The 23,077-nt window shown below is 55.8% G+C and overlaps 1 protein-coding gene and 1 long non-coding RNA gene across 3 annotated transcripts; one reads left to right on the forward strand and one right to left on the reverse strand.

Moving 5' to 3' along the window:
* Positions 1-541: 541 nt before the first annotated feature.
* On the reverse strand, positions 542-9,631 carry DEDD (death effector domain containing). Of its 2 annotated transcripts, XM_063176545.1 has the most exons (5): positions 8,804-9,631; positions 4,693-5,050; positions 3,364-3,471; positions 2,433-2,579; positions 542-1,335 (listed from the first exon to the last, which is right to left on the reverse strand). In XM_063176545.1, the coding sequence occupies exons 2-5, from the start codon at positions 5,042-5,044 to the stop codon at positions 959-961; spliced, it is 984 nt and encodes a 327-aa protein (XP_063032615.1). In that variant the 5' UTR covers positions 5,045-5,050; positions 8,804-9,631; the 3' UTR covers positions 542-958. The 2 variants fall into 2 exon arrangements, with proteins under 2 accessions (XP_063032615.1, XP_063032616.1); XM_063176546.1 differs by lacking the exons at positions 4,693-5,050; positions 8,804-9,631 and adding an exon at positions 3,886-4,198.
* Positions 9,632-19,637: 10,006 nt separating this feature from the next.
* On the forward strand, positions 19,638-20,547 carry LOC134429412 (uncharacterized). Its single transcript, XR_010030580.1, has 3 exons — positions 19,638-19,676; positions 19,928-20,063; positions 20,388-20,547. It is a non-coding gene; the product is annotated as an uncharacterized LOC134429412 (long non-coding RNA).
* The last annotated feature ends 2,530 nt before the right edge of the window (positions 20,548-23,077 follow it).

Consider the following 23,077-nt stretch of genomic DNA (forward strand, 5'->3'; position numbering starts at 1 on the left):
AAAAGAAAAGAAAAGAAAAGAAAAGAAAAGAAAAGAAAAGAAAAGAAAAGAAAAGAAAAGAAAAGAAAAGAAAAGATGGACAAAACAGGGAGAAAATGTGGAAAACATAAGGAGGAACTGACAGGACAAAGTGAGGAATTCTGGAATATTTCACATCCCAAATCCCCCCCAAATCCCAGTGTGAGGCACCAATGGGATTTTTGCCTTTTCATCACCATTTTTAATGGAAAAAAAAAAAAGAAAATATGGACAAAACAGGGGGACTATGTGGAAAACACAAGGAGGAACTGACAGAGCAAAGTGAGGAATTCTGGAATATTCCACACCCCAGATCCCCAAATCCCAGCATTTGGCACCAATGGGATTTTTGCCTTTTCATCACCGTTTTTAATGGAAAAAAACAGAAAATAAAATAGGGAGAAAAGAAATGAAAATAGGGAGAAAACATGGAAAACACAAAGAGAAGGAAGAAGTGACAGGACAAAGTGAGGAATTCTGGAATATTCCACACCCCAAATCCCAGCATGTGGCACCAATGGGATTTTTGCATTTTCATCACCATTTTTAATGGAAAAAAAGAAAACGGGAAGGAAACATGGAGAACAAAAAAGAAAAGAAGGAACTGACAAGACAAAGTGAGGAATTCTGGAATATTCCGCACCCCAAATCCCAGCATGTGGCACCAATGGGATTTCTGCCTTTTCATCACCAGTTTTAATGGATACAAAAGAAAAAACAGAAGGGGAAAACCCCATGGAAAACACAAGGAGAACCCACCAGGAACCCCCAAAAACCTCCAAATCCCGGAATCCCCCACACCTCCAACCCTCCCCAAATCCACGAGCGCAACTCCGCCGAAGAACCGGGGTGGCGGGGAGGGAGAGGAAAAAAAACCAGGAAAATCCCAAAAAAAACCCCAAAAAAACCCAAACTGGGGGGCAGGGTGGGGGTGAATCCCTCAGGGAGCCGTGTGGAGCATCAAGTTCCTGAGGAGTTTCTGGCGACCCAACTCGTAATCCTCCTCGTCCACGTTGACCAGCAGCTTGATGGCCTCGTGGCCCACGGCCTGTTTGAGCGAGTCCGTGATGAAGACGCCCTTGAGGGCCTCCAGGAGGGAGCCGTTGATGTAATCCCGCCAGAAGGCGTCGAGGTAGGTGAGCTCCGAGAATTTGATGTCGCAGATGATGGAGCCCAAATCCCGCGATTTCAGGATGGTGTTGGCCTGGTTGAAGCGCTCGAACTGGCGCTCCAGAGGGTCCTGCTTGTTGGAGAAGACGTTGCCGTGCAGGGCGGAGTCGTGCTGGCAGTACTCGGCGCGCACGCGCAGGCGGATGTCTGGGGATGGGGGAAACGGGGGATTTAGGGGTTTGGGACTGGGGAAAATGGGGTTTAGGGGGTTTGGGATTGGGGAATGTGGGGTTTAAGGAGTTTGGGATTGGGGAAACGGGGTTTGGGATTGGAGGATGTGGGGTTTAGGGACTGGCAGTACTCGGCGCGCAGGCGGATGTCTGGGCGTGGGGGAAACGGGGGATTTAGGGGTTTGGGATTGGGGGATGTGGGGTTTAGGGGGTTTGGGAATGGGGGGATGTGCGGTTTAGGGGTTTGGGATTGGGGAATGTGGGGTTTGGGATTGGGGAATGTGGGGTTTAGGGACTGGCAGTACTCGGCGCGCACGCGCAGGCGGATGTCTGGGCGTGGGGGAAATGGGGGATTTAGGGGTTTGGGATTGGGGGATGTGGGGTTTAGGGGGTTTGGGATTGGGGGATATGGGGTTTAGGGGGTTTGGGATTGGGGGATTTAGGGGTTTGGGATTGGGGAATTGGGGTTTAGGGAGTTTGGGATTGGGGAAACGGGGTTTGGGAGTGGAGGATGTGGGGTTTAGGGACTGGCAGTACTCGGCGCGCACATGCAGGCAGATGTCTGGGTTAGGGGGAAACGGGGGATTTAGGGGTTTGGGATTGGGGAAAATGGGGTTTAGGGTGTTCAGGATTGGGGGATGTGGGGTTTAGGATTGGGGAATGTGGGGTTTAGGATTGGGGAATGTGGGGTTTAGGGACTGGGAGAATGTGGGGTTAGGGGGTTTGGGATTGGGGGAGTGTGGTGTTTAGGATTGGGGGGATGTGGGGTTTAGGGAGTTTGGGACTGGGGGAAATGTGGGAAATTTTCCCAGTTTTGGGATGTCTCATGCACTGGGGATCCCAATCCTAATCTTGTATTCCCAATCCCAAATGGCCTTTTACAAACAGGTCTGTTTATCTTTAAGGATCCCATTCCCAATCCCATACCCTGCTCAGCACAAGTCTGTTTCTCCTTGGGGATCCCATTCCCAATCCCACATTCCCAATCCCAAATCCCCTCTCACCGCAGGTCTGTTTCTCCCTGGGGATCCCAATCCCACAATCCCAATCCCACAATCCCAAATCCCCTCTCACCGCAGGTCTGTTTCTCCTTGGGGTCGGGGGTCGCTGACTTTCTCCGTTTCCGTTGGCTCCCGAGGAGGCTCCGGGCCCGGCCCGGGCGCTTGGGGCCCAGCTGGGGCCCCCCCGGGGGGCAGCACAGGGACGGGTGGGGGGCAGGCACTGGGACATGGGGGGCACAAATGGGGTTAGGGACCCCAAATCCAACCCCACAGACCCCAAATGCAACCCCAGAGATCCCAAATCCCACCCCACAGACCCCAAATCCATCCCAAATCCCACCTCGGGGGGCAGCACAGGGATGGGTGGGGGGCAGGCACTGGGATATGGGGGGCACAGATGGGGTTAGGGACCCCAAATCCAACCCCACAGACCCCAAATGCAACCCCAGAGATCCCAAATCCCACCCCACAGACCCCAAATCCATCCCAAATGCCACCCCGGGGGGCAGCACAGGGACGGGTGGGGGCCAGGCAGTGGGATAGGGGGGAAATGGGGTCAGGGACCCCAAATCCAACCCCACAGACCCCAAAACCATCCATCAGATGTGGGCACAGTCCCCCAAACCCAGAGCCCTGTGAGGCTCCAGGGTCGGGAACTTTGGGATGACCACAAGGGGGTGGTGACCCCAAATGGGGGTGACAATGAACCCAAGGGGTGACAATAACCCCAAATGGGGGTGATGATCCCAAATTTGGATGGCAATAACCCCAAAAGGGGACGGTGACCCCAAAATGGGGGTGACAATGATCCCATGGGGGGCTGGTGTCTCCAAAACGGGACAGTGACCCCAAAGGGCGATGATGACCCCAAACGGGAGTGACAACGATCTCAAAAGGGGATGGTGACCCCAAAGGGTGACAATGACCCCACACGGGAGTGATGATGACCCCAAATGGGGACAGTGACCCCAAAGGGAGGGGACAGTGACCCTGGGGGTCCGTACCTGATTTGTGGGGGTGGCCGAGGCCGGGCGGGGCCCCCCCGGGCGCGCGGGGGGTGACGTAGCGGATGGACGTCTCCTCCAGGTACTTGTCCACCAGGTCCGGGCACACTGAGGACACAAACAGGGACGGAAATGTCACGAGATGGCACCGGGATGGCATGGAAATGTCATGGCAACAGGAATGTCACGGGAACGTCGTGGCAACGGCACCAGGATGGCACCGGGAATGGCACCAGAAATGGGAATGGCACCAGAACGGCAACAGAATGTCACAGGAATGGCACCAGGATGGCATAAGAATGGCACTGGGAATGGCACCGGAATGGCACTGGAAACAGGAACATCACGGGAATGGCACCAGGAATGGCATGGAAATGGCATGGGATGGCATCGGAATGGCACGGGCATGGCACTGGGAACAGCAGAGGATGGTGTGACCCCAATACCCCCATACACTGACGGTGACCCCTTATACCATGACAACGTCCCTGTATATCGCGATATATCGCGACAGGCACTCACCGGGGCGCCGCCTCTTGAGGCTGACGTAGGGCAGCAGCTCGTGGCGGGTGATGATGTGACCCCAACACCCCAATATCACCCCATATATCGCGATATATCCTGACAGACACTCACCAGGGTGCCGCCTCTTGAGGCTGACATAGGGCAGCAGCTCGTGGCAGATGGTGTGACCCCAATACCCCGATATCACCCCAAATATCACGAGCATGACCCCATATATCACAATATATCGCGATATATCACACCAGGCACTCACCAGGGCGCCGCCTCTTGAGGCTGACGTAGGGCAGCAGCTCATGGCGGATGATGCGACCCCAATACCCCGATATCACCCCGTATATCACGACAGTGGCCCCATATATCACAGTATATCGTGACGGACACTCACCGGGGCGCCGCCTCTTGAGGGTGACGTAGGGCAGCAGCTCGTGGCGGGTGATGATTGATGATGTGACCCCAATACCCCGATATCACCCCATATATCACAACAATGACCCCATATATCGCGATATATCACACCAGGCACTCACCGGGGCGCCGCCTCTTGAGGCTGACGTAGGGCAGCAGGTCGTGGCGGGTGACGTGACCCCAATACCCCGATATCACCCCAAATATCGCGAGCATGACCCCATATATCACAATATATCGCGATATATCACACCAGGCACTCACCGGGGCGCCGCCTCTTGAGGCTGACGTAGGGCAGCAGGTCGTGGCGGGTGATGATGTGACCCCAATACCCCGATATCACCCCAAGTTTCACAACAATGACCCCATATATCACGATATATCACACCAGGCACTCACCGGGGCGCCGCCTCTTGAGGCTGACGTAGGGCAGCAGGTCGTGGCGGGTGATGATGCGCAGCAGCTGCAGCAGCTGCCGCAGGTTGCTCTCGTCGCAGCGGCCCTGGCGCTCCAGGGCCAGCAGGAAGTCGCGGCCCGAGCGGATGCGGCCGCGCTCGGCCTCGTCCAGCACGTCCACGAAGAGGAAGGAGAGCACGCGCACGTCGCGGTGCGTCAGCTGCGCGCCCACGATGTCGAACATGCGGTGCAGCGAGTACAGGCCCTGCTCGCGCTCGCCCGGCTCCTCCGGCCACGGCACCGCGCCGCCCGTGCCGCCGTTGGCACTGCCAGCGCCGCGCTTCCGACCCGCCATGGGCACCTGGGGACAATGGGACGTGGGGTCAGTACAGGACTGGCTCCTCCGGCCACGGCACTGCGCCGCCCGTGCCACCGTTGGCACTGCCAGCGCCACGCTTCCGACCCGCCATGGGCACCTGGGGACACGGGGACACAGGGACATGGGGTCAGTGGGACATGGCACTGCCATGCTTCCGGCCCGCCATGGGCACCTGGGGACATGGGGATCCTGACCCCAAATCCCAAGGGTTCTCCATCACGATCCTGACCCCGATCCCAGGGATCTTCCATTGGAATCCACTCAGGATCCTGACTCAAATCCTGGGGGTTTTCCATTGGAATCCAGTCGAGATCCCAATCCCAATCCTGGGGATTTTCCAGTGGGATCCTGACCCCAATCCCAGGATTTTCCAGTGGGATTCTCTCAGGATCCCAATCCCAAGCCCGGGGATTTTCCATTGGGATCCTGACCCCAATCTTTGGGATTTTCCATCAGGATCCCAACCCCAATCTTGGGGATTTTCCAGTGGGATCCCAGTGGGATCCTGACCCCAATCCCAGGATTTTCCATTGGGATCCTCTCAGGATCACAACCCCAATCTTTGGGATTTTCCATCAGGATCCCGACCCCAATCCCAGGGATTTTCCAGTGGGATCCTGACCCCAAATCCTGGGGGTTTCCCATTGGAATCCACTCAGGATCCCAACCCAAATCCCAGGAATTTTCCAGTGGGATCCTGACCCCAAATCCCTGGGATTTTCTATCAGGATCCCAACCCCAATCTTTGGGATTTTCCATCAGGATCCCGACCCCAATCCCAAGGATTTTCCAGTGGGATCCTGACCCCAATCTTTGGGATTTTCCAGTGGGATCCTGAACCCAATCCCAGGATTTTCCATCAGGATCCCAACCCCAATCCCAGAGATTTTCCATTGAAATGCTGACCCCAATCCCAGGATTTTCCATTGGGATCCACTCAGGATCCCAACCCCAATCCCAGGAATTTTCCAGTGGGATCCTGACTCCAATCTTTGGGATTCTCCATCAGGATCCCGACCCAAATCCCTGGGATTTTCTATCAGGATCCCAATCTCAATCTTGGGAATTTTCCATCAGGATCCCGACCCCAACCTTTGGGATTTTCCATCAGGATCCCAATCCCAGATTTCCCTGGGATCCACCCCCATCCCTGCTCCGGCCCCTCCCTGGCTACAATCTTCCAAACAAAGGGAAAACATCAGGAACCCCCCACCCACCCCAATTCCTCCCCAAGGAGGAAATTCCCAAAAAAAAATCCCTGGAAAAAAACAGCCTGGCCCCGAATCCAGGGGGGAAAAACAGGAATGGGAAACACCTGGTGCTGTGATCCTGATTTTTTTAGGGAGTTTTCATGAAAATGTCTCTTTTTTTCCTGAATTTGGGTGGTGAGTTGTACAAAAATTGGGGAAAAATCTTGGATTCATCAGCACCAACCTCCCTGGAATGATCCTGGATGGTTTTCCTCACGTGGAAGCCAGGAAAAAAGCTGGAATTTGGTGTGAAAATCCAAAGAAATTTGGGAAAATTGAGATTTTTATGGAAGTGCTGACCCCTGGGAAAGGGGAATTTTGGGGATTAAACGTTCAAAAAAAAAAAAATCCACAAAAATTGCTAAATTCATTTCCAAGCAGGAAATTCTGGCTGGAAATTCCAATGGTTCCCAAAATCCCAAAATCCTGAGGGGTGGGAGGTGGAAATCCCAAAAATTTGTGGATTTTCCCTCAGAAATGAGCAGAAAAATCCCCCAGAAAAACCCCAAAGATCCCAAAATCCCTCAGGAAATCCCTCCCACCCCTTTTCCCAGGAAGAGAATTCCGGGAACATTCAAATAATTTCGGGATCAACGGGAAAAACGAGTTCCTGCAGCTTCCCAGGGCTGGGCCCGTGGGATCCCTGAGGATATTTTGGGATTTTTCCCATTAAATCCGGGCCAAAACCATCAAAATTCCAGAATTATCCCTAAAAATCCCAGCCTGGCTGGGGAGAAAAGTCCCAAATCCCAATTTTTAGGTGAATTTTCTGGGGGAAATGGACATGAGGGAGATTCCAGGTGAATTTTTCCCTCACAATTCTCAGGGATAGGAAAAATTCCCAAATCATTGGGGAAAAAACCCCAAAAATTTGGATTAATCCTGATTTTTCTTCTTTTTTTTTTTTTCCTGATGAATTTCCACTCCTAAATCCAGCAAGAATTCCCAAAACTCCATTCCCAGCCCCAATAAATTTGGATTTTTGGGAAGAAGAGGGTGGAAGGGAGGAGGAGGAGGAAGAAGATCCTGACCAAACATCCCATGGAAAACCAGCTCTGGAATTAATTTGGGAATTCCCAGGTCTGGAAGCAGCTGGGAATGTGGGAATTGAATTCCTGAGCTTCTCCTGCTCCATCCCAAACTGCTCTGGATCCATCCTGATCCTCTCCAGGTCCATCAGGACCTTCTGGATCCATCCTGAACCCCTCTGGATCCATCCTGACTCTTCCTGGATCCACCAGGATCTTCTGGATCCATCCCAAACTCCTCTGGATTCATCCTGAACCTCTCCAGGTCCATCAAGACCTTCTGGATCCATCCTGAACCTCTCCAGATCCATCAGGACCCTCTGGATCCATCCCAGACCTCCTTGGATGAATCCTGACTCTCTCCAGATCCATCAGGACTCTCTGGATCCATCATAAACTTCCCTGGATCCACCCCAAACCCCTTTAGATCCATCCTGAACTTCCCTGGCTCCATCCTGAACCTCTCCAGATCCAGCCCAGAGCTCTCCAGCTCCATCAAGACCTTCTGGATCCACCCTGAACCTCTCCAGATCCATCAGGACCTTCTGGATCCATCTTGAACCTCTCCAAATCCATCTCAAGCCTCTCTGGATCCATCAGGACCCTCTGGATCCATCCCAGACCTCATTGGATTAATCCTGACTCTCTCCAGCTCCATCAGGACCTTCTGGATCCATCTCAGAGGTCTCCAGATCCATCCTGAACCTCTCTGGATCCACTTGGAACTTCTCCAAATCCACCTCAAGCCTCTCCAGATGCATCAGGACCCTCTGGATCCATCCCAAACTTCCCTGGATCCGTCCCAAACCTCTCCAGATCCATCAGGACCTTCTGGATCCATCCCTGGATCCATCCTGAACCTCTCCAGATCCATCAGGACCTTCTGGATCCATCCCAGACCCCTTTGGATCCATCCCAGACCTCTCCAGGTCCATCAGGACCTTCGGGATCCATCACTGGATCCATCCCAAACCTCTCCAGATCCATCCTGACCTTCCCTGGCTCCATCCTGAACCTCTCCAGGTCCATCAGGACCCTCTGGATCCATCCCAAACCCCTTTAGATCCATGAGGACCCTCTGGATCCATCCCTAGATCCATCCTGAACCTCTTTGGATCCATCAGGACCCTCTGGATCCATCCCAAACTTCCCAAGATCCATCCTGAACCTCTCTGGATCCATCCCAGACCTCTCCAGGTCCACCAGAACCCTCTGGATCCACCCTGAACCTCTCCAGGTCCACCAGGACCTTCTGGATCCATTCCTGGATCAACCCTGAACCTCTCCAGGTCCATCAGGAACTTCTGGATCCATCCCAAACCCCTTTGGATCAACCCTGAACCTCCCCAGCTCCATCCCTCCCTTCCCTGGATCCCTTTCCCCACCTCCCCCAACGATTAATTCCCCAATTAATCAAACCCCAAATTAATTAAACCCCGAACCATCCCCGGACCCACCTCAGCCGTGCCCGCTGGCGCTCTCAGCGATCTCCGATCCCTTTTTCCTTCTCTTTAATTTTCCAACAAATTCCCCCTAAAAAAAAATCCCCAAAGTTCCGGCGATGCCTGGAGCGCTCTCAGTCCTTACCGGAATTATTTTCCCCCCCCCCAGAAAAACCCCTTTTTTTAAATTATTTTTTAATTTGCTAATTAATAATTTAGCGAAGAAAAGCCAAGCGCGGCGTTGCCTTTAAGTCATTCCCGGTTCCAGGGCGGACATTGCCGAGGCAGGAATTCCCTGGATCGCGGATTTTGTTTCGATCAAAACAAAAACCGCAAGAAAAAAACAAAAATAAATTCGCCGGCCTGAAGAAATCCTTGGCATTTCATCCCGTTCCTGCTGCGCCGCAAATCCCGGGATTTTCTGAGCCACGGGAGGAACCGGAATCCCGGAAAAAAAAAAAAAAAAAAAACAGGAAAAGCGCTGTTAAATAAACAACACAAAAATTAAAAATAAACAAAAAAAAAATCCGATTTTGCCGCGATTTCGGCTGAAATCGGCCCCGAATTCCAGCGAGAAAGAACCAAAACGGGGAGCACCGGGAGGGCTCGCCCCGTTAAAGGCCCTCAAAGCCCCGGTTCAGCCCCGGAGGCCTCGGGAAGGGCCCGGTTCGACCCCAAAAAGCTCCGGTCAAAGCCCGGCGAGGCCCCGGTAAGGCCGCAAACGGCGCCCCCGAGCCCCGGGGATGCCCCAAACGGCCCCGTCGAGCCCCGAAAAGCGGCGGGGAGGCCCCGGTAAGGCCGCAAAAGGCCCCGAGCAGGCCCCGGGGAGGCTCCGGTCAGGCCCCCGGGAGGCTCCGGCGGCGGCAGCGTCGCGAGGAGCGGCGGGGGGAGCGGCGGGGCCCCCCCTGCGGGCCCGTCCCAGCCCGCCGAGCGCGGGGGCCCCTCCCGGCCCCTCACGGCCCCTCAGGGCCGGCCCAGCCCCGGCGCCGCCATCTTGGCTCCGTCCGCTCCGCTCCCCGCTCCCTGCGGGCGGCTCCGCCCTGACGTCACTTCCGGCAGGCAGAGGCCACGCCCCCTTTGTCGCCTCAGAGCCGCGCCCACATCCGGGCACCTGCGCGCCCGCTGCGGCTTCACGCCCATAGGGAAACACAGGAAGGGCGGCGCCATGTTGGGTGAGGGCAAGATGGCGGCTACATCCGGGTTACTGCGGTTGGCTTCAGCGCTATTGGTTAGCACGGGGCGGGCGCCATCTTGAGTGAGGGCGGCCGGGCAGCGCGAGGCTGCGTGGCGGGGCCGGCACCATCTTGGAAATCGTGAGGCGGAGGCGCCGCCATCTTAACTGAGGGCAGCAAGGGGGCGTCTGGGGGGTTTGAGGAGATTTTGAGGATTTTTTAGGGCGTTTTGGGGATTGAGGGAAGGGGTGAGGAGAGGAGGGTGGAGATGGGGTCAGGGGGTTCCTGTGAGGGAGGGGAGAGCGGTGGGGTGGGGTAGATTGAGAGGGGATACGCGGGGGGATGAGGGGGACAATGTGGGGTGAGGACAACGGGAGGAGGAGGAGGAGGAGGAGGAGCCCGTCCTGAGGGCGGGGAGGACACCCTGGCGACAAGGAGGCGACAATGAGGGGGGGCAATGCCACCCCCATGGCCCCGAGCGCTCCCCGCCCCCACCCACGGGTGGGGCCCTTCACCTTTGCCCCTTCCTGGGTGGGGAAACTGAGGCAGGGCAGGGATGGGACGGGGGGGGTGACCTGGGTGTGTCCCCCCCCTCACCATCAATGTCCCCTCCCCCCCTCTCTCTGCTGCCCCGGGGCGCGGCAATGAACGATTGTAATTGTAATTATTGTAATTAGTGTCATTAGCGCGGCACGCGCCACCGCGGCGCCGGGCCCTGAACGAACCGGGGGCGGCGGGGGGGGAACCTCTGTGAGGGACCCACGGGGTTGGGGGGACACCGGGGTTGGGGGAACACCGGGGAGGGACCGAGGGGACACCGGGGGGGACACGGGGAGGTTTTTCAGGATCACACCGGCGCTTCCCGGGTGGTCCCCGGTGCCACGAGGGGGTCCCGGTGGTGTCCCGGGTGCCCGAGGGGGGTCTCGGAACAGAACCCGGAGGAGTCCCCGGTGAACCGGGAGGGTCCTCGGTGTCCGGGGAAGGTCCCGAGGGGTGTCCCCGCTGTCCCGGGTGCCCGGGGGGGGGGGGTCCCGGAACAGAACCGGGAGTGTCTCCGGTGTCCCCGGAAGATCTCAGAGAGGGTCCCCCATGTCCCCAGGGGGGTCCCGGTGTTGTCCCGTCTGTCCCCGGTGGTGTCCCCGCCATCCCGGGTGGCGCTGATGGCGCTCGGGGGCCCCAGCCCGGGGCGGGGCGCGGTGCCCGGGCGGTGTCCGGGCGGTCCCGGTGAGTCACGGTGCCCCCCCCGAGCCCCCCCGGTCCGGCCCGCCCCCGCCGTGCATATCCCGGGCCGGACCGCGCCCCGGCACTGTCCGCACCGAGCACCGAGCCCCGCACGCACGGTGAGTGAGAGACAGCGGCACCCCCGGGAACGGGAACGGGAACGGGGGATCGGTCCCGCACCCCAATAACGGGGAACCCCATCTCTAAATCCGGGTTTGGGCTCGAAATCCCGGTCTGGGGTCTAAATTCTGATTTGGGGTCCTCCGTCCGGTAACGGGATCGGGGACTCGGTCCCGCACCCCAAAATGGGGAACCCCATCTCTAAATCCGGTTTGGGGTACCCCACCCGGTAACGGGAACGGGACTGGGGTTGGGACCCCAAAATTAGGGAACCCCATCCCTAAATCCCGGTCTGGGGTCTTAATTCCAGTTTGGGGTCCCCCTCCCGGTCCCGGTAACGGGGAGTCGGTCCCGCACCCCAAAATGGGGGAAACCCATCCCCAAATCCCGGTTTGGGGTCTAAATTCCGGTTTGGGGTCCCCCTGCCCGGTAACGGGAACGGGACTCGGTCCCGCACCCCAAAATGGGGGAACCCCATCCCCAAATCCCGGTTTGGGGTCTAAATTCCGGTTTGGGGTAACCCACCCGGTAACGGGAACGGGACTCAGTGCTGCACCCCAATAACGGAGAACCCCATCTCTAAATCCCCGTTTGGGGTCTAAATTCTGATTTGGGGTGCCCGGTAAGTAACGGGAACGGGGAGCCCCATCCCGGTTTTTGGGGTGTCTCCATCCCCAGACCCCATTTTGGGCGGGATCAATCCTGATCCCAAATTTGGGGTCCCGCTCCCCGATTTTGGGGGGGAGTTTTGAGCATCACTTGGGGGGACCCCATCCCTGTCCCCCACTTTGGGGGTCTCCATCTCCAAACCCCCTTTTTGGGGGGTCCCACCCTTTTGGGATGTTCACTTTTGGGGTGGTTCCATCTTTTTTTTTTTGGGGTTCCCCCTTCTTGGGGTGGTTCCCATTTTCTGGGGTCACTTTTGGGGGAGTTCCTCCTTTTTGGGGCGATTTCTCCTTTTTTTTTTGAGGGTTCCCCTTTTTTTTTTAGGGTCCCACTTTCCCTGGGGGTCACTTTTGGGGTTATTCCCACTTTTTTTTGGGGGGAAGCATTTTGGGAATTGCTCCTTTTTTTGAAAATTCCCCTTTTTTGGGGGGATTCTCTTTTTAAGGGGGGGGGGATTCCTCCTTTTTTGGGGATTCCTCCTTTTTGGGGAATTCCTTCTTTTTTGGGGGAACTCTCTCATTTTGGGGACTCCTTTTTGGAGGAATTCCCCCTATTTTGGGGGGCAATTTTTCCTTTTTGGGGGGAGTTTCGTTTTTTTTGGGGGGGGGATTTCTCCTTTTTGGAGATTCCTCCATTTTGGGGGATTCCTTCTTTTTAGGGGATTCCTCCCTTTTGAGGCAATTCCTTCTTTTTGAGGGAATTCCTCCATTTTGGGGGGTTCCTCTTTTTTTTGGGGGGGGGTTCCTCCTTTTTTAGGGGATTCCTCCTTTTTTGGGGGGCTCCTCCCTTTTGGGGGGATTCCTCCTTTTTGAGGGAGTTCCTTTTTGGGACGTTCCTCCTTTTTAGGGGATTCCTCCTTTTTTAGGGGGGGGATTCTTCGTTATTTTTTGAGGGAATTCCTCATTTTCCTGGGGGGGTTCCTCCTTTTTAAGGGATTCCTCCTTTTTTTGGGGGTTCCCCCTTTTTAGGGCATTCTTAATTTTGGCGGGATTCCTCTTTTTTTTTAGGACATTCCTCCTTTTTTGGGGCGTTTCCCATTTTCTCAACTCTTCCCCATTTCCCTCGGTCACTTTTAGGGTGGATCCCTTCATTTTTTACCATTTTTTATTTTTTTATTTGGGGTCCCTCCCCCCGTGAGTCACCGGGGTGTCCCCAAGGGGGTGGGGGTGACACGGCCACACCCTCGGGACGTGTCCCCCTCGTGTCCCCCCGCCCCATCCCGGGGCTGAGTCACGGCCGGAGCATTCCCGGACATTCCTGGGAAATCCGCGGCCAGGGGGGGCGGGAATGGGGGGGTTTGGGGGGGTCCTGGAGGGATTTGAGGGGTCCTGAAGGGATTTGGGGTTCCCAGGAGGGGTTTTGAGGGGCCAAGGGGGGGATTTTGGGGGGTCCTGGAGGGATTTTGGGTGGTCCTGGAGGGATTTTGGGGCTCCTGGAGGGATTTGGGTGGTCCTGGAGGGATTTTGGGGGGGTCCTGGAAGGATTTGGGGTTCCCAGGAGGGGTTTTGAGGGGCCAAGCGGGGGATTTTGGGGGGTCCTGGAGGGATTTGAGGGGTCCTGGAGGGATTTGGGGTTCCCAGAAGGGGTTTTGAGGGCCCAAGGGGGGGGTTTGGGGGGTCCTGGAGGGATTTTGGGGAATGCTGGAGGGATTTGGGGGGTTCTGGAGGATTTGGGGGTTCCCAGGAGGGATTTTGGGGGGTCCTGGAGGGATTTTAGGTGGTCCTGAAGGGATTTTGGGGGGTTCTGGAGGGATTTTGGGGGGTCCTGAAGGGACTTTGAGGGGATCCAGGGGGGATTTTTGGGGGAATTTTGGCGTCCCAGGAGGGATTTTTGGGGGGGTGCTGGAGGGATTTTGGGGGGTCCTGGAGGGATTTGAGGGAGTGCTGGAGGGATTTGGGGTTCCCAGGGAAGGATTTGGGGGGTCCTGGAGGGATTTTGGGGGGTTCTGGAGGGATTTGGGGATGGAAACAGGAATTTTGGGGTCCCAGGAGGGAATTTTAGGGGCTCAGGGGGACTTTTGGGGGTCCCAGGAAGGAATTTTGGGATGGTCCTGGAAGGATTTGGGGGTCTTGGGAAGGAATTTTGGGGAGTTCAGGAGGAATTTGGGTCATCCAGGAGGGATTTTGGGGTGCTCAGGGGGGATTTGGGGGATCCAGGAGGGATTTGGGGGTTCCTGGAGGGACTTTGGGGGGTCCAGGGGGATTTTTGGGAAATTTTGGGTTCCCAGGAGGAATTTTGGGATTTCCAAGAAGGATTTTGGGGGGGTTCAGAAGGAATTTTGTTGAGGTCCAGAAGGAATTTTGGGGAGCTCAGGTGGAATTTGGGTGATCCAGGAGGGATTTTGGGGTTCCCATTGGGAATTTGTGTTCCCCATTGGATTTTTGGGGATCCCCTCAGTAATTTTGGGGTTCCCATTGGGATTTTGGGGTTCCCAGCAGGAACTTCAGGTTTCCCATCAGGATTTTGGGGTTCCTATCAGGATTTTGGGGTTCCTATCAGGATTTGGGGTTCCCATCAGGAATTTCAGGTTTCCCATTAGGATTTTTGATTTCCCATCAGGAATTTCAAGTTTCCAATTGGGGTTTTTTGGGTTTCCATCAGGAATTTTGTGTTTCCTATTGGATTTCAGGTTTCCCATCAGGAATTTCAGGTTTCCCATCGGGATTTTGGGTTTCCCATCGGGATTTTGGGTTTCCCATCGGGATTTTTGGGGTTCCCATCAGGAATTTTTGGGTTCCCATCAGGAATTTCAAGTTTCCCTTTGGGATTTTGGGTTCCCATCAGGAATTTCAAGTTTCTGATGGAAGTTTTTGGGTTCCTATCAGGAGTTTTGTATTTCCCATTGGGATTTTTGGGGTTCCCAGTCTGATTTTTGTGTTTCCCATTGGGATTTTTGGGGTTCCCAGTCTGAGTTTTGGTTTTCCCACCAGGATTTTGGCAGCCCCGGGGTCAGGATGCCGTCGCAGCTGGAGCACGCCATGGAGACGCTGATGTTCACCTTCCACAAGTACGCGGGGGACAAGGAGCACCTGGCCAAGGAGGACCTCAGGGCGCTCATGGACAAGGAGTTCCCGGGGTCCTCGAGGTGGGCATGGCTCTGGGGGGTCCAGGGCGTCCATGGGATCCATGGGGTGGGATCCATGAGATGGCATCTATGGGATCCATGGGATGGGATCATGGGATGGCATCTATGGGATCCATGGGATCCATGGGGTGGGATCCATGAGTTTTCATCTATGGGATCGATGGGATGGGGTGGGATCCATGAGATGGCATCTATGGGATCCATGGGATTGCATCTATGGGATCCATGGGATGAGTTCCATGAGATGGCATCTATGGGATCCATGGGATCTATGAGAGCCATGGGATGAGATCCATGAGATGGGGTGGGATCTATGGGATCCATGGGGTGGGATCTATGGGATCCATGGGGTGGGATCTATGGGATCCATGAATGGGGTGGGATCCATGAGATGGCATCTATGGGATCCATGGGGTGGGATCTATGGGATCCATGAGATCGGGTGGGATGGGATCTATCTGAGCCATGGGGTGAGATCCATGGGATGGGATGGGATCCATGAGATGACATCTATGGGATCCATGGGATGGGATAGGATGGGATCTCTGTGAGCCATGGTATGGAATCCATGAGATTTCATCTATGGGATCCATGGGATTTCATCTATGGGATGGGATCCATAGGATGGGATCAGTGGGAGCTAGAGAACCCCGAGATCAAACCCCACAAACCTTGGGATGGGATCTCATAAACCCTGGATCAAACCAGGCAGAACCCCTGGGATGGGATCCCACAGAACTCTGGGATCAGATCCCATAAACCCCAGGATCAAACCCCATAAACCTTGGGATGGGATCCCATAAACCCCAGGATCAAACCCCATAAACCTTGGGATCAGGGGGTGATGATCCCCCCATTCCCTCCATTCCCATTTAGGATCTGACCCCATTCCCATTTAGGATCTGACCCTTTTTTCCCCATTTTTCCCCCCAGAACTATCATGACCCCAACACCCTGGAGCTGACCCTGTGGGACCACATTCCCATTTAGGAACTCACCCTTCTTCCACCAGAACCAGTGGGACCCCAGTCCCATTAGGATCTGACCCTGTTCCCATTTAGGATCTGACCCATTTCCCCCCGTTTTTCCCCCAGAACCAGTGGGACCCCAACACCCTGCAGTGGGACCCTGTTCCTATTTAGGATCTGACCCTTTTTCCCTGTTTTCCCCATTTTTTCCCCCAGAACCAGCGCGACCCCAATGCCCTGGATCAGATCCTGTGGGATCTGACCCCATTCCCATTTAGGATCTGACCCCGTTCCCATTTGGGATCTGACCCCATTCCCATTTGGGATCTCACCCATTTTCCCCATTTTTTCCCCCAGAACCAGCAGGACCCCAATGCCCTGGAGTGGGACCCTGTTCCCATTTAGGATCTGACCCCATTTTTCCCCCATTTTCCCCCAGAACCAGCGGGACCCCAACGCCCTGGAGTGGGACCCTGTTCCTATTTAGGATCTGACCCTTTTTCCCTGTTTTCCCCCATTTTTTCCCCCAGAACCAGCGCGACCCCAATGCCCTGGATCGGATCCTGTGGGATCTGACCCCATTCCCATTTAGGGTCTAACCCCATTCCCATTTGGGATCTGACCCATTTTTCCCCATTTTTTCCCCCAGAACCAGCAGGACCCCAATGCCCTGGAGTGGGACCCCATTTCCATTTAGGATCTGACCCCGTTCCCATTTAGGATCTGACCCCATTCCCATTTGGGATCTGACCCCATTCCCATTTGGGATCTCACCCATTTTCCCCATTTTTTCCCCCAGAACCAGCAGGACCCCAATGCCTGGAGTGGGACCCTGTTCCCATTTAGGATCTGACCCATTTTTCCCCCATTTTCCCCCAGAACCAGCGGGACCCCAATGCCCTGGGGTGGGACCCCGTTCCCATTTAGGATCTGACCCATTTTCCCCCGTTTTTCCCCCAGAACCAGTGTGACCCCAATGCCCTGGGGTGGGACCCCATTCCCATTTGGGATCTCACCCATTTTCCCCATTTTTTCCCCCAGAACCAGCGGGACCCAAATGCCCTGGAGTGGGACCCCATTCCCATTTGGGATCTGACCCTGTTCCCATTTAGGATCTGACCCATTTTCCCCCGTTTTTCCCCCAGAACCAGCATGACCCCAATGCCCTGGAGTGGGACCCCCATTTCCATTTAGGATCTGACCCATTTTCCCCCGTTTTTCCCCCAGAACCAGCGCGACCCCAACGCCCTGGATCGCATCCTGCGGGACGTTGAGCAGAGCCGCGATGGCCGCGTCGGCTTCCAGGGCTTCTTCTCGCTGGTGGCCGGGCTCACCATCGCCTGCAACGACTACTTCGTGCAGCACATGAAGCAGCGCGGCCACCGCTGAGCCCCCCACCCATGGGTGCCCCCCACCCATCTTAGGGTGTCACCCCAAACCCGCCTTGGATCCTCCCTTAACCCTAAATGTGTGCCTTGATCCTTCCTTGGGGTTTTGAACCTTTCCTATGAGGTCCTGACCCTCCCTGATGGGCTGACACCCCCCCCCAAAGGGGTGATGAACCCCTCCCCACCCATGGGTGCCCCCCACCCATCTTAGGGTGTCACCCCAAACCCACCTTGGATCATCTCTTAACCCTAAATCCTTCCTCCTAACCCTTGATCTCCCTTTGGGGTTCTGACCCCTTCCCCCTGAGGGTCCTGAGCCCACCCAGGGGTTCCTGACCCCCACATTGCAAGCTGAGACCCCCCCACCCATGGGTGCCCCCCACCCACCTGGGGATGTCACCCCAAAACCATCCTGGATCCTCCCTTAACCCTAAATGTGTGCCCTGACCCTGATTTGGGGTCCTGACCCCCCCATGGGTGCCTCCATCCCCCCCGTGGGTGCCCCCAGCCCCCCCAGCTCTGTTGGGACCCTTCATTGTCCCCCCCTCCCCCCCATGGGTGCCCCCCACCCCGGGGTGCTGCCCTGACCCCCCAATAAAGGGTTTTGTATGAACCGGGGTCTCGCTGTTCTTGGGGTCCCTTTGGGGTCACTTTGAGATTCCTTTTGGGGTCACATTGGGGTCCTTTTGGGGTCTTTCTCAATTTGGGGTCTCTTTGGGGTCTCTTGGGAGTCCTTTTGGGGTCACATTGGGGTCCTTTTGGGGTCTTTCTCAATTTGGGGTCTCTTGGGAGTCCTTTTGGGGTCCCTTTGGGGACACTCGGGGTGGTTTGGGGCTGCTGGGAGCTGTGTGGGGTGACAGTGGGGTCCATGGGGGTGCATAGGGCTCTGTAGGGGATCTGTGGGGTTCTACAGGGGATCTCTGTAGGGTTCCATAGGGTCTCTGTAGGGTTCCATGGGGTTCCATAGCTCTCTATAGGGTATCTCTCTGTAGGGTTTCTATAGGGATCTCTATAGGGTCTCTATAGGGTTTCTATAGGGTCTCTCTCCATAGGGTTCCACAGGGTGCCATTGGGTGTCTGTAGGGTATCTCACGGTAGGGTTCTCTATAGGGTTCCATAGGTCTCTGTGGGGTATCTATGGGGTCTCTATCGGATCTCTATAGGGTCTCTATGGGGTCTCTATGGGGTTCCATAGGTCTCTGTAGGGTCTCTATGGGGTTCCATAGGTCTCTATAGGGTCCCTATAGGGTCTCTCTCCATAGGGTTCCACAGGGCTCTATGGGGTCTCCACAAGGTGCCATTGGGTCTCTATAGGGTATCTCTCTATGGGGTCTCTATAGGGTCTCTATGGGGTTTCTATAGGGTCTCTATGGGGTCTCTATAGGGTTTCTCTCTATGGGATCTCTATAGGGTCTCTCTGGGGTCTCTATGGGGTCTCTATAGGGTCTCTATGGGGTTTCTCTCTATGGGATCTCTATAGGGTTTCTATGGGGTCTCTATGGGGTCTCTATAGGATTTCTATGGGGTCTCTATAGGGTTTCTCTCTATGGGGTCTCTATAGGGTCTCTATAGGGTCTCTATGGGGTCTCTATAGGGTTTCTATAGGGTCTCTATGGGGTCTCTATAGGATTTCTATGGGGTTTCTATGGGGTCTCTATAGGGTATCTCTCTATGGGGTCTCTATGGGGTTTCTATGGGGTCTCTATAGGGTCTCTATAGGGTCTCTATGGGGTCTCTATGGGGTCTCTATAGGGTATCTCTCTATGGGGTCTCTATAGGGTCTCTATGGGGTCTCTATAGGGTTTCTATAGGGTCTCTATGGGGTCTCTATAGGATTTCTATGGGGTTTCTATGGGGTCTCTATAGGGTATCTCTCTATGGGGTCTCTATAGGGTTTCTCTCTATGGGGTCTCTATGGGGTCTCTATAGGGTATCTCTCTATGGGGTCTCTATAGGGTGTCTTTAGGGTCTCTATGGGGTCTCTATGGGGTCTCTATGGGGTCTCTATAGGGTATCTCTCTATGGGGTCTCTATAGGGTTTCTCTCTATGGGGTCTCTATGGGGTCTCTATAGGGTATCTCTCTATGGGGTCTCTATGGGGTTTCTATCTATAGGGTTTCTATGGGGTCTCTATGGGGTCTCTATGGGGTTTCTCTCTGTACGGCTCCACACGGCGCCCTTCCGGTCTCTCAAGGCCCCGCCCCCGGAAGCGGGGAAACCCGAAGCGCCGTGACGTCACGGCGGTGGGCGGGGCCTCGGCGAGCGCGGGTCCGGGCAGGGCTGGGGACAGGGAGGGGACACAGGGGGGACACGGGGGGGACACGGGGGGGACAAAGAGGGGACAGAGCGGGAAGGGCCGGGCAGGGGGAGCAGAGCGGGGCGGGGACCCGGGGGGACACGGTGACATTGGCTGGGGGCGGGGCGGGCGGTGACGTCACGGGTAGTGGGGCGGGGGCTAGTGTGACCGCGCTGGTGACGTCACCGGCGGGTGTGACAGCACGGCTGACGTCACTGACCAGGTGTGACAGCAGCAGTGACCGCAGTGACGTCGGCAGCGAGCTCAGTGGCCAGTGACATCACCAATGTCACCAGGAACCAGGTGTGACATCAGCAACCGTGTGTGACATCATCAGTGACATCATCACTGACGAACAGGTGTGACATCCCCCAGTGCCACCTCGCTCCAGGTGTGACACCAGCAGTGACCTCATTGTCCCTTTGTGACGTCACCAAGCGCTGTGACCCTGGTGTCATTGTGGTGCCATTGTGGTGATGTCACCGTGACATCACGGTGACATTGCTGTGACCTTAAGGGGAGGTTGCGATGATGTCACGGTGACATCACTGTGACATTGCGGTGACATTGTGGTGACATCGCAATGACATCGCGGTGACATCGCAGTGACATTGCGGTGACATTCTGGTGACATTGCGGTGACATTGCAATGACATCGTTGTGACATTGTGGTGACGTCGCAGTGACATTGCGGTGACACTCCGGTGACATTGTTGTGACATTGTGGTGACATCGCATTGACGCTGCAGTGACATTGTGGTGACATCACGGTGACGTCTCGGTGCCAGGTGCCACCCCGGCCATGCTGCGCGGTGCCCGGGCGGTGGCCCTGTTCCTGTCCCCTGTCCCCGGCGCCGCTGTCACCGTCCGTGTCCCCCCCCGCGGGACCTGGCTGTCCCCAACCCCGGCTGGAGCGAGCGCATGCGGGAGCGGCACCGGGAGCTGCTGGAGCGGGCGCGGGACGAGGGCTGGACACGGGTGCCGAGCTACCGGAGATTCCTGCCGCGTGAGTGACACTGTCATTGTCACCTGGGTCATTGTCACCTGTGTCATTGTGTCATTGTCACTGTGTCATTGTCACCTGTGTCATTGTCACTGTGTCATTGTGTGACTGTTCACTGTCACTGTGTCACCATGGGCACGGGACGAGGGCTGGACACGGGTGCCGAGCTACCGGAGATTCCTGCCGCGTGAGTGACACTGTCATTGTCACCTGGGTCATTGTCACCTGTGTCATTGTCACTGTGTCATTGTCACCTGTGTCATTGTGTCATTGTCACTGTGTCATTGTCACTGTCACTGTGTCAGCATGGGCACAGGATGAGGGCTGGACACGGGTGCCGAGCTACCGGAGATTCCTGCCCCGTGAGTGACACTGTCATTGTCACCTGGGTCATTGTGTCATTGTCATTGTCACTGTGTCATTGTCACCTGTGTCATTGTGTCATTGTCACTGTGTCATTGTCACTGTCACTGTGTCATTGTGTGGCTGTTCACTGTCACTGTGTCACCATGGGCATGGGACGAGGGCTGGACACGGGTGCCGAGCTACCGGAGATTCCTGCCACGTGAGTGACACTGTCATTGTCACCTGGGTCATTGTGTCATTGTCATTGTCATCTGTGTCATTGTCACTGTCACTGTGTCACCACGGGCACGGGACGAGGGCTGGACACGGGTGCCGAGCTACCGGAGATTCCTGCCACGTGAGTGACACTGTCATTGTCACCTGGGTCATTGTGTCATTGTCATTGTCACTGTGTCATTGTCACTGTGTCATTGTGTGACTGTTCACTGTCACTGTGTCACCATGGGCGCGGGACGAGGGCTGGACACGGGTGCCGAGCTACCGGAGATTCCTGCCACGTGAGTGACACTGTCATTGTGTCATTGTCATTGTCATTGTGTCATTGTCACCTGTGTCATTGTGTCATTGTCACCTGTGTCATTGTCACTGTCACTGTGTCACCACGGGCGCGGGACGAGGGCTGGACACGCGTGCCGAGCTACCGGAGATTCCTGCCGCGTGAGTGACACTGTCATTGTCACCTGGGTCATTGTCACCTGTGTCATTGTGTCATTGTCACTGTGTCATTGTCACCTGTGTCATTGTCACCTGTGTCACTGTGTCATTGTCACTGTGTCATTGTCATCTGTGTCATTGTCACTGTCACTGTGTCACCACGGGCACGGGATGAGGGCTGGACACGGGTGCCGAGCTACCGGAGATTCCTGCCACGTGAGTGACACTGTCATTGTCACCTGGGTCATTGTGTCATTGTCATTGTCACTGTGTCATTGTCACCTGTGTCATTGTGTCATTGTCACTGTGTCATTGTCACTGTCACTGTGTCAGCATGGGCACGGGACGAGGGCTGGGCACGGCTGCCATCCTACTGGAGATACCGTCCCCGTGAGTGACACTGGCATTGTCATTGTCACTGTGTCATTGTCACTGTGTCATTGTCACTGTCATTGTGTCATTGTCACTGTCACCTGTGTCATTGTGTCACTGTGTCAGCATGGGCATGGGACAAGGGCTGGGCACGGCTGCCATCCTACTGACGGTACCGTCCCCGCGACTGACATTGTCCCTGTGTCATTGCCACCTGTCATTGTAACCTGTGTCATTGTCCCTGTGTCATTGTCATTGTCACCTCTGTCACGCTCACTGTGTCATTGTCACTGTGTCATTGTCACTTGTGTCACCCCAGGAGGAGGGGTGAGCATAGCTGCCGAGCTACCGACGGTGCTGTCCACGTGAGTGACATTGGCATTGTCACCTGTGTCACTGTGTCACCTGTGTCATTGTCACTGTGTCACCCATATTACCTCTGTCACCTGTGTCACCTGTCACCACTGTCACCTGTGTCACCATATCCCCAATGTCACCTAACGCTGCCATCGCTGTCTGTGTAGGTCCCTGTGTCATCATTGTCCCCAGTGTCCCCAAACCCCCTGTCCCCATCCCTGCAGTGTCCCCAAGCGTCCCAGCCCGGTGACAGCGCTGTCCCCGCAGAGATGGTGGGGCTGCCCGGTGACAGTGACGGTGACAGGGACACGCGGCTGTTCCCGAGGGCCATCGAGGGCGACGGGGACGGCTTCGAGTTTGTCACCTTCCTGAATGTCCCCAAGGGCCGCCTGCGCTGCCTGTGCCAGCTGGGGCCCTTCCTGGAGGGACACCCGGGGTGAGTGTCACCATTGTCACCCAGTGTCACCTAATGTCACTCATTGTCACCTCCTGTGCCAGCTGGGGCCCTTCCTGGAGGGACACCCGGGGTGAGTGTCACCATTGTCACCCAGTGTCACCTACTGTCACCTATTGTCATGTACTGTCACCTGTTGTCACCTCCTGCGCCAGCTGGGGCCTTTA

The sequence above is a fragment of the Melospiza melodia genome, chromosome 25, assembly GCF_035770615.1.
Source record: "Melospiza melodia melodia isolate bMelMel2 chromosome 25, bMelMel2.pri, whole genome shotgun sequence".
NCBI lineage: Eukaryota > Metazoa > Chordata > Aves > Passeriformes > Passerellidae > Melospiza > Melospiza melodia.

Bases quoted from the DNA above. Each gene is read 5' to 3' on its own strand.
- DEDD (XM_063176545.1), bottom strand. From the start codon at position 5,044: ATGGCGGGTCGGAAGCGCGGCGCTGGCAGTGCCAACGGCGGCACGGGC. The intron at 3,472-4,692 runs GTGAGTGCCTGG...TTGTGTCCTCAG, and splicing joins CCTCAAGAGGCGGCGCCCCG to TGTGCCCGGACCTGGTGGAC. The intron at 2,580-3,363 runs GTACGGACCCCC...CCCATGTCCCAG, and splicing joins CGGCCACCCCCACAAATCAG to TGCCTGCCCCCCACCCGTCC.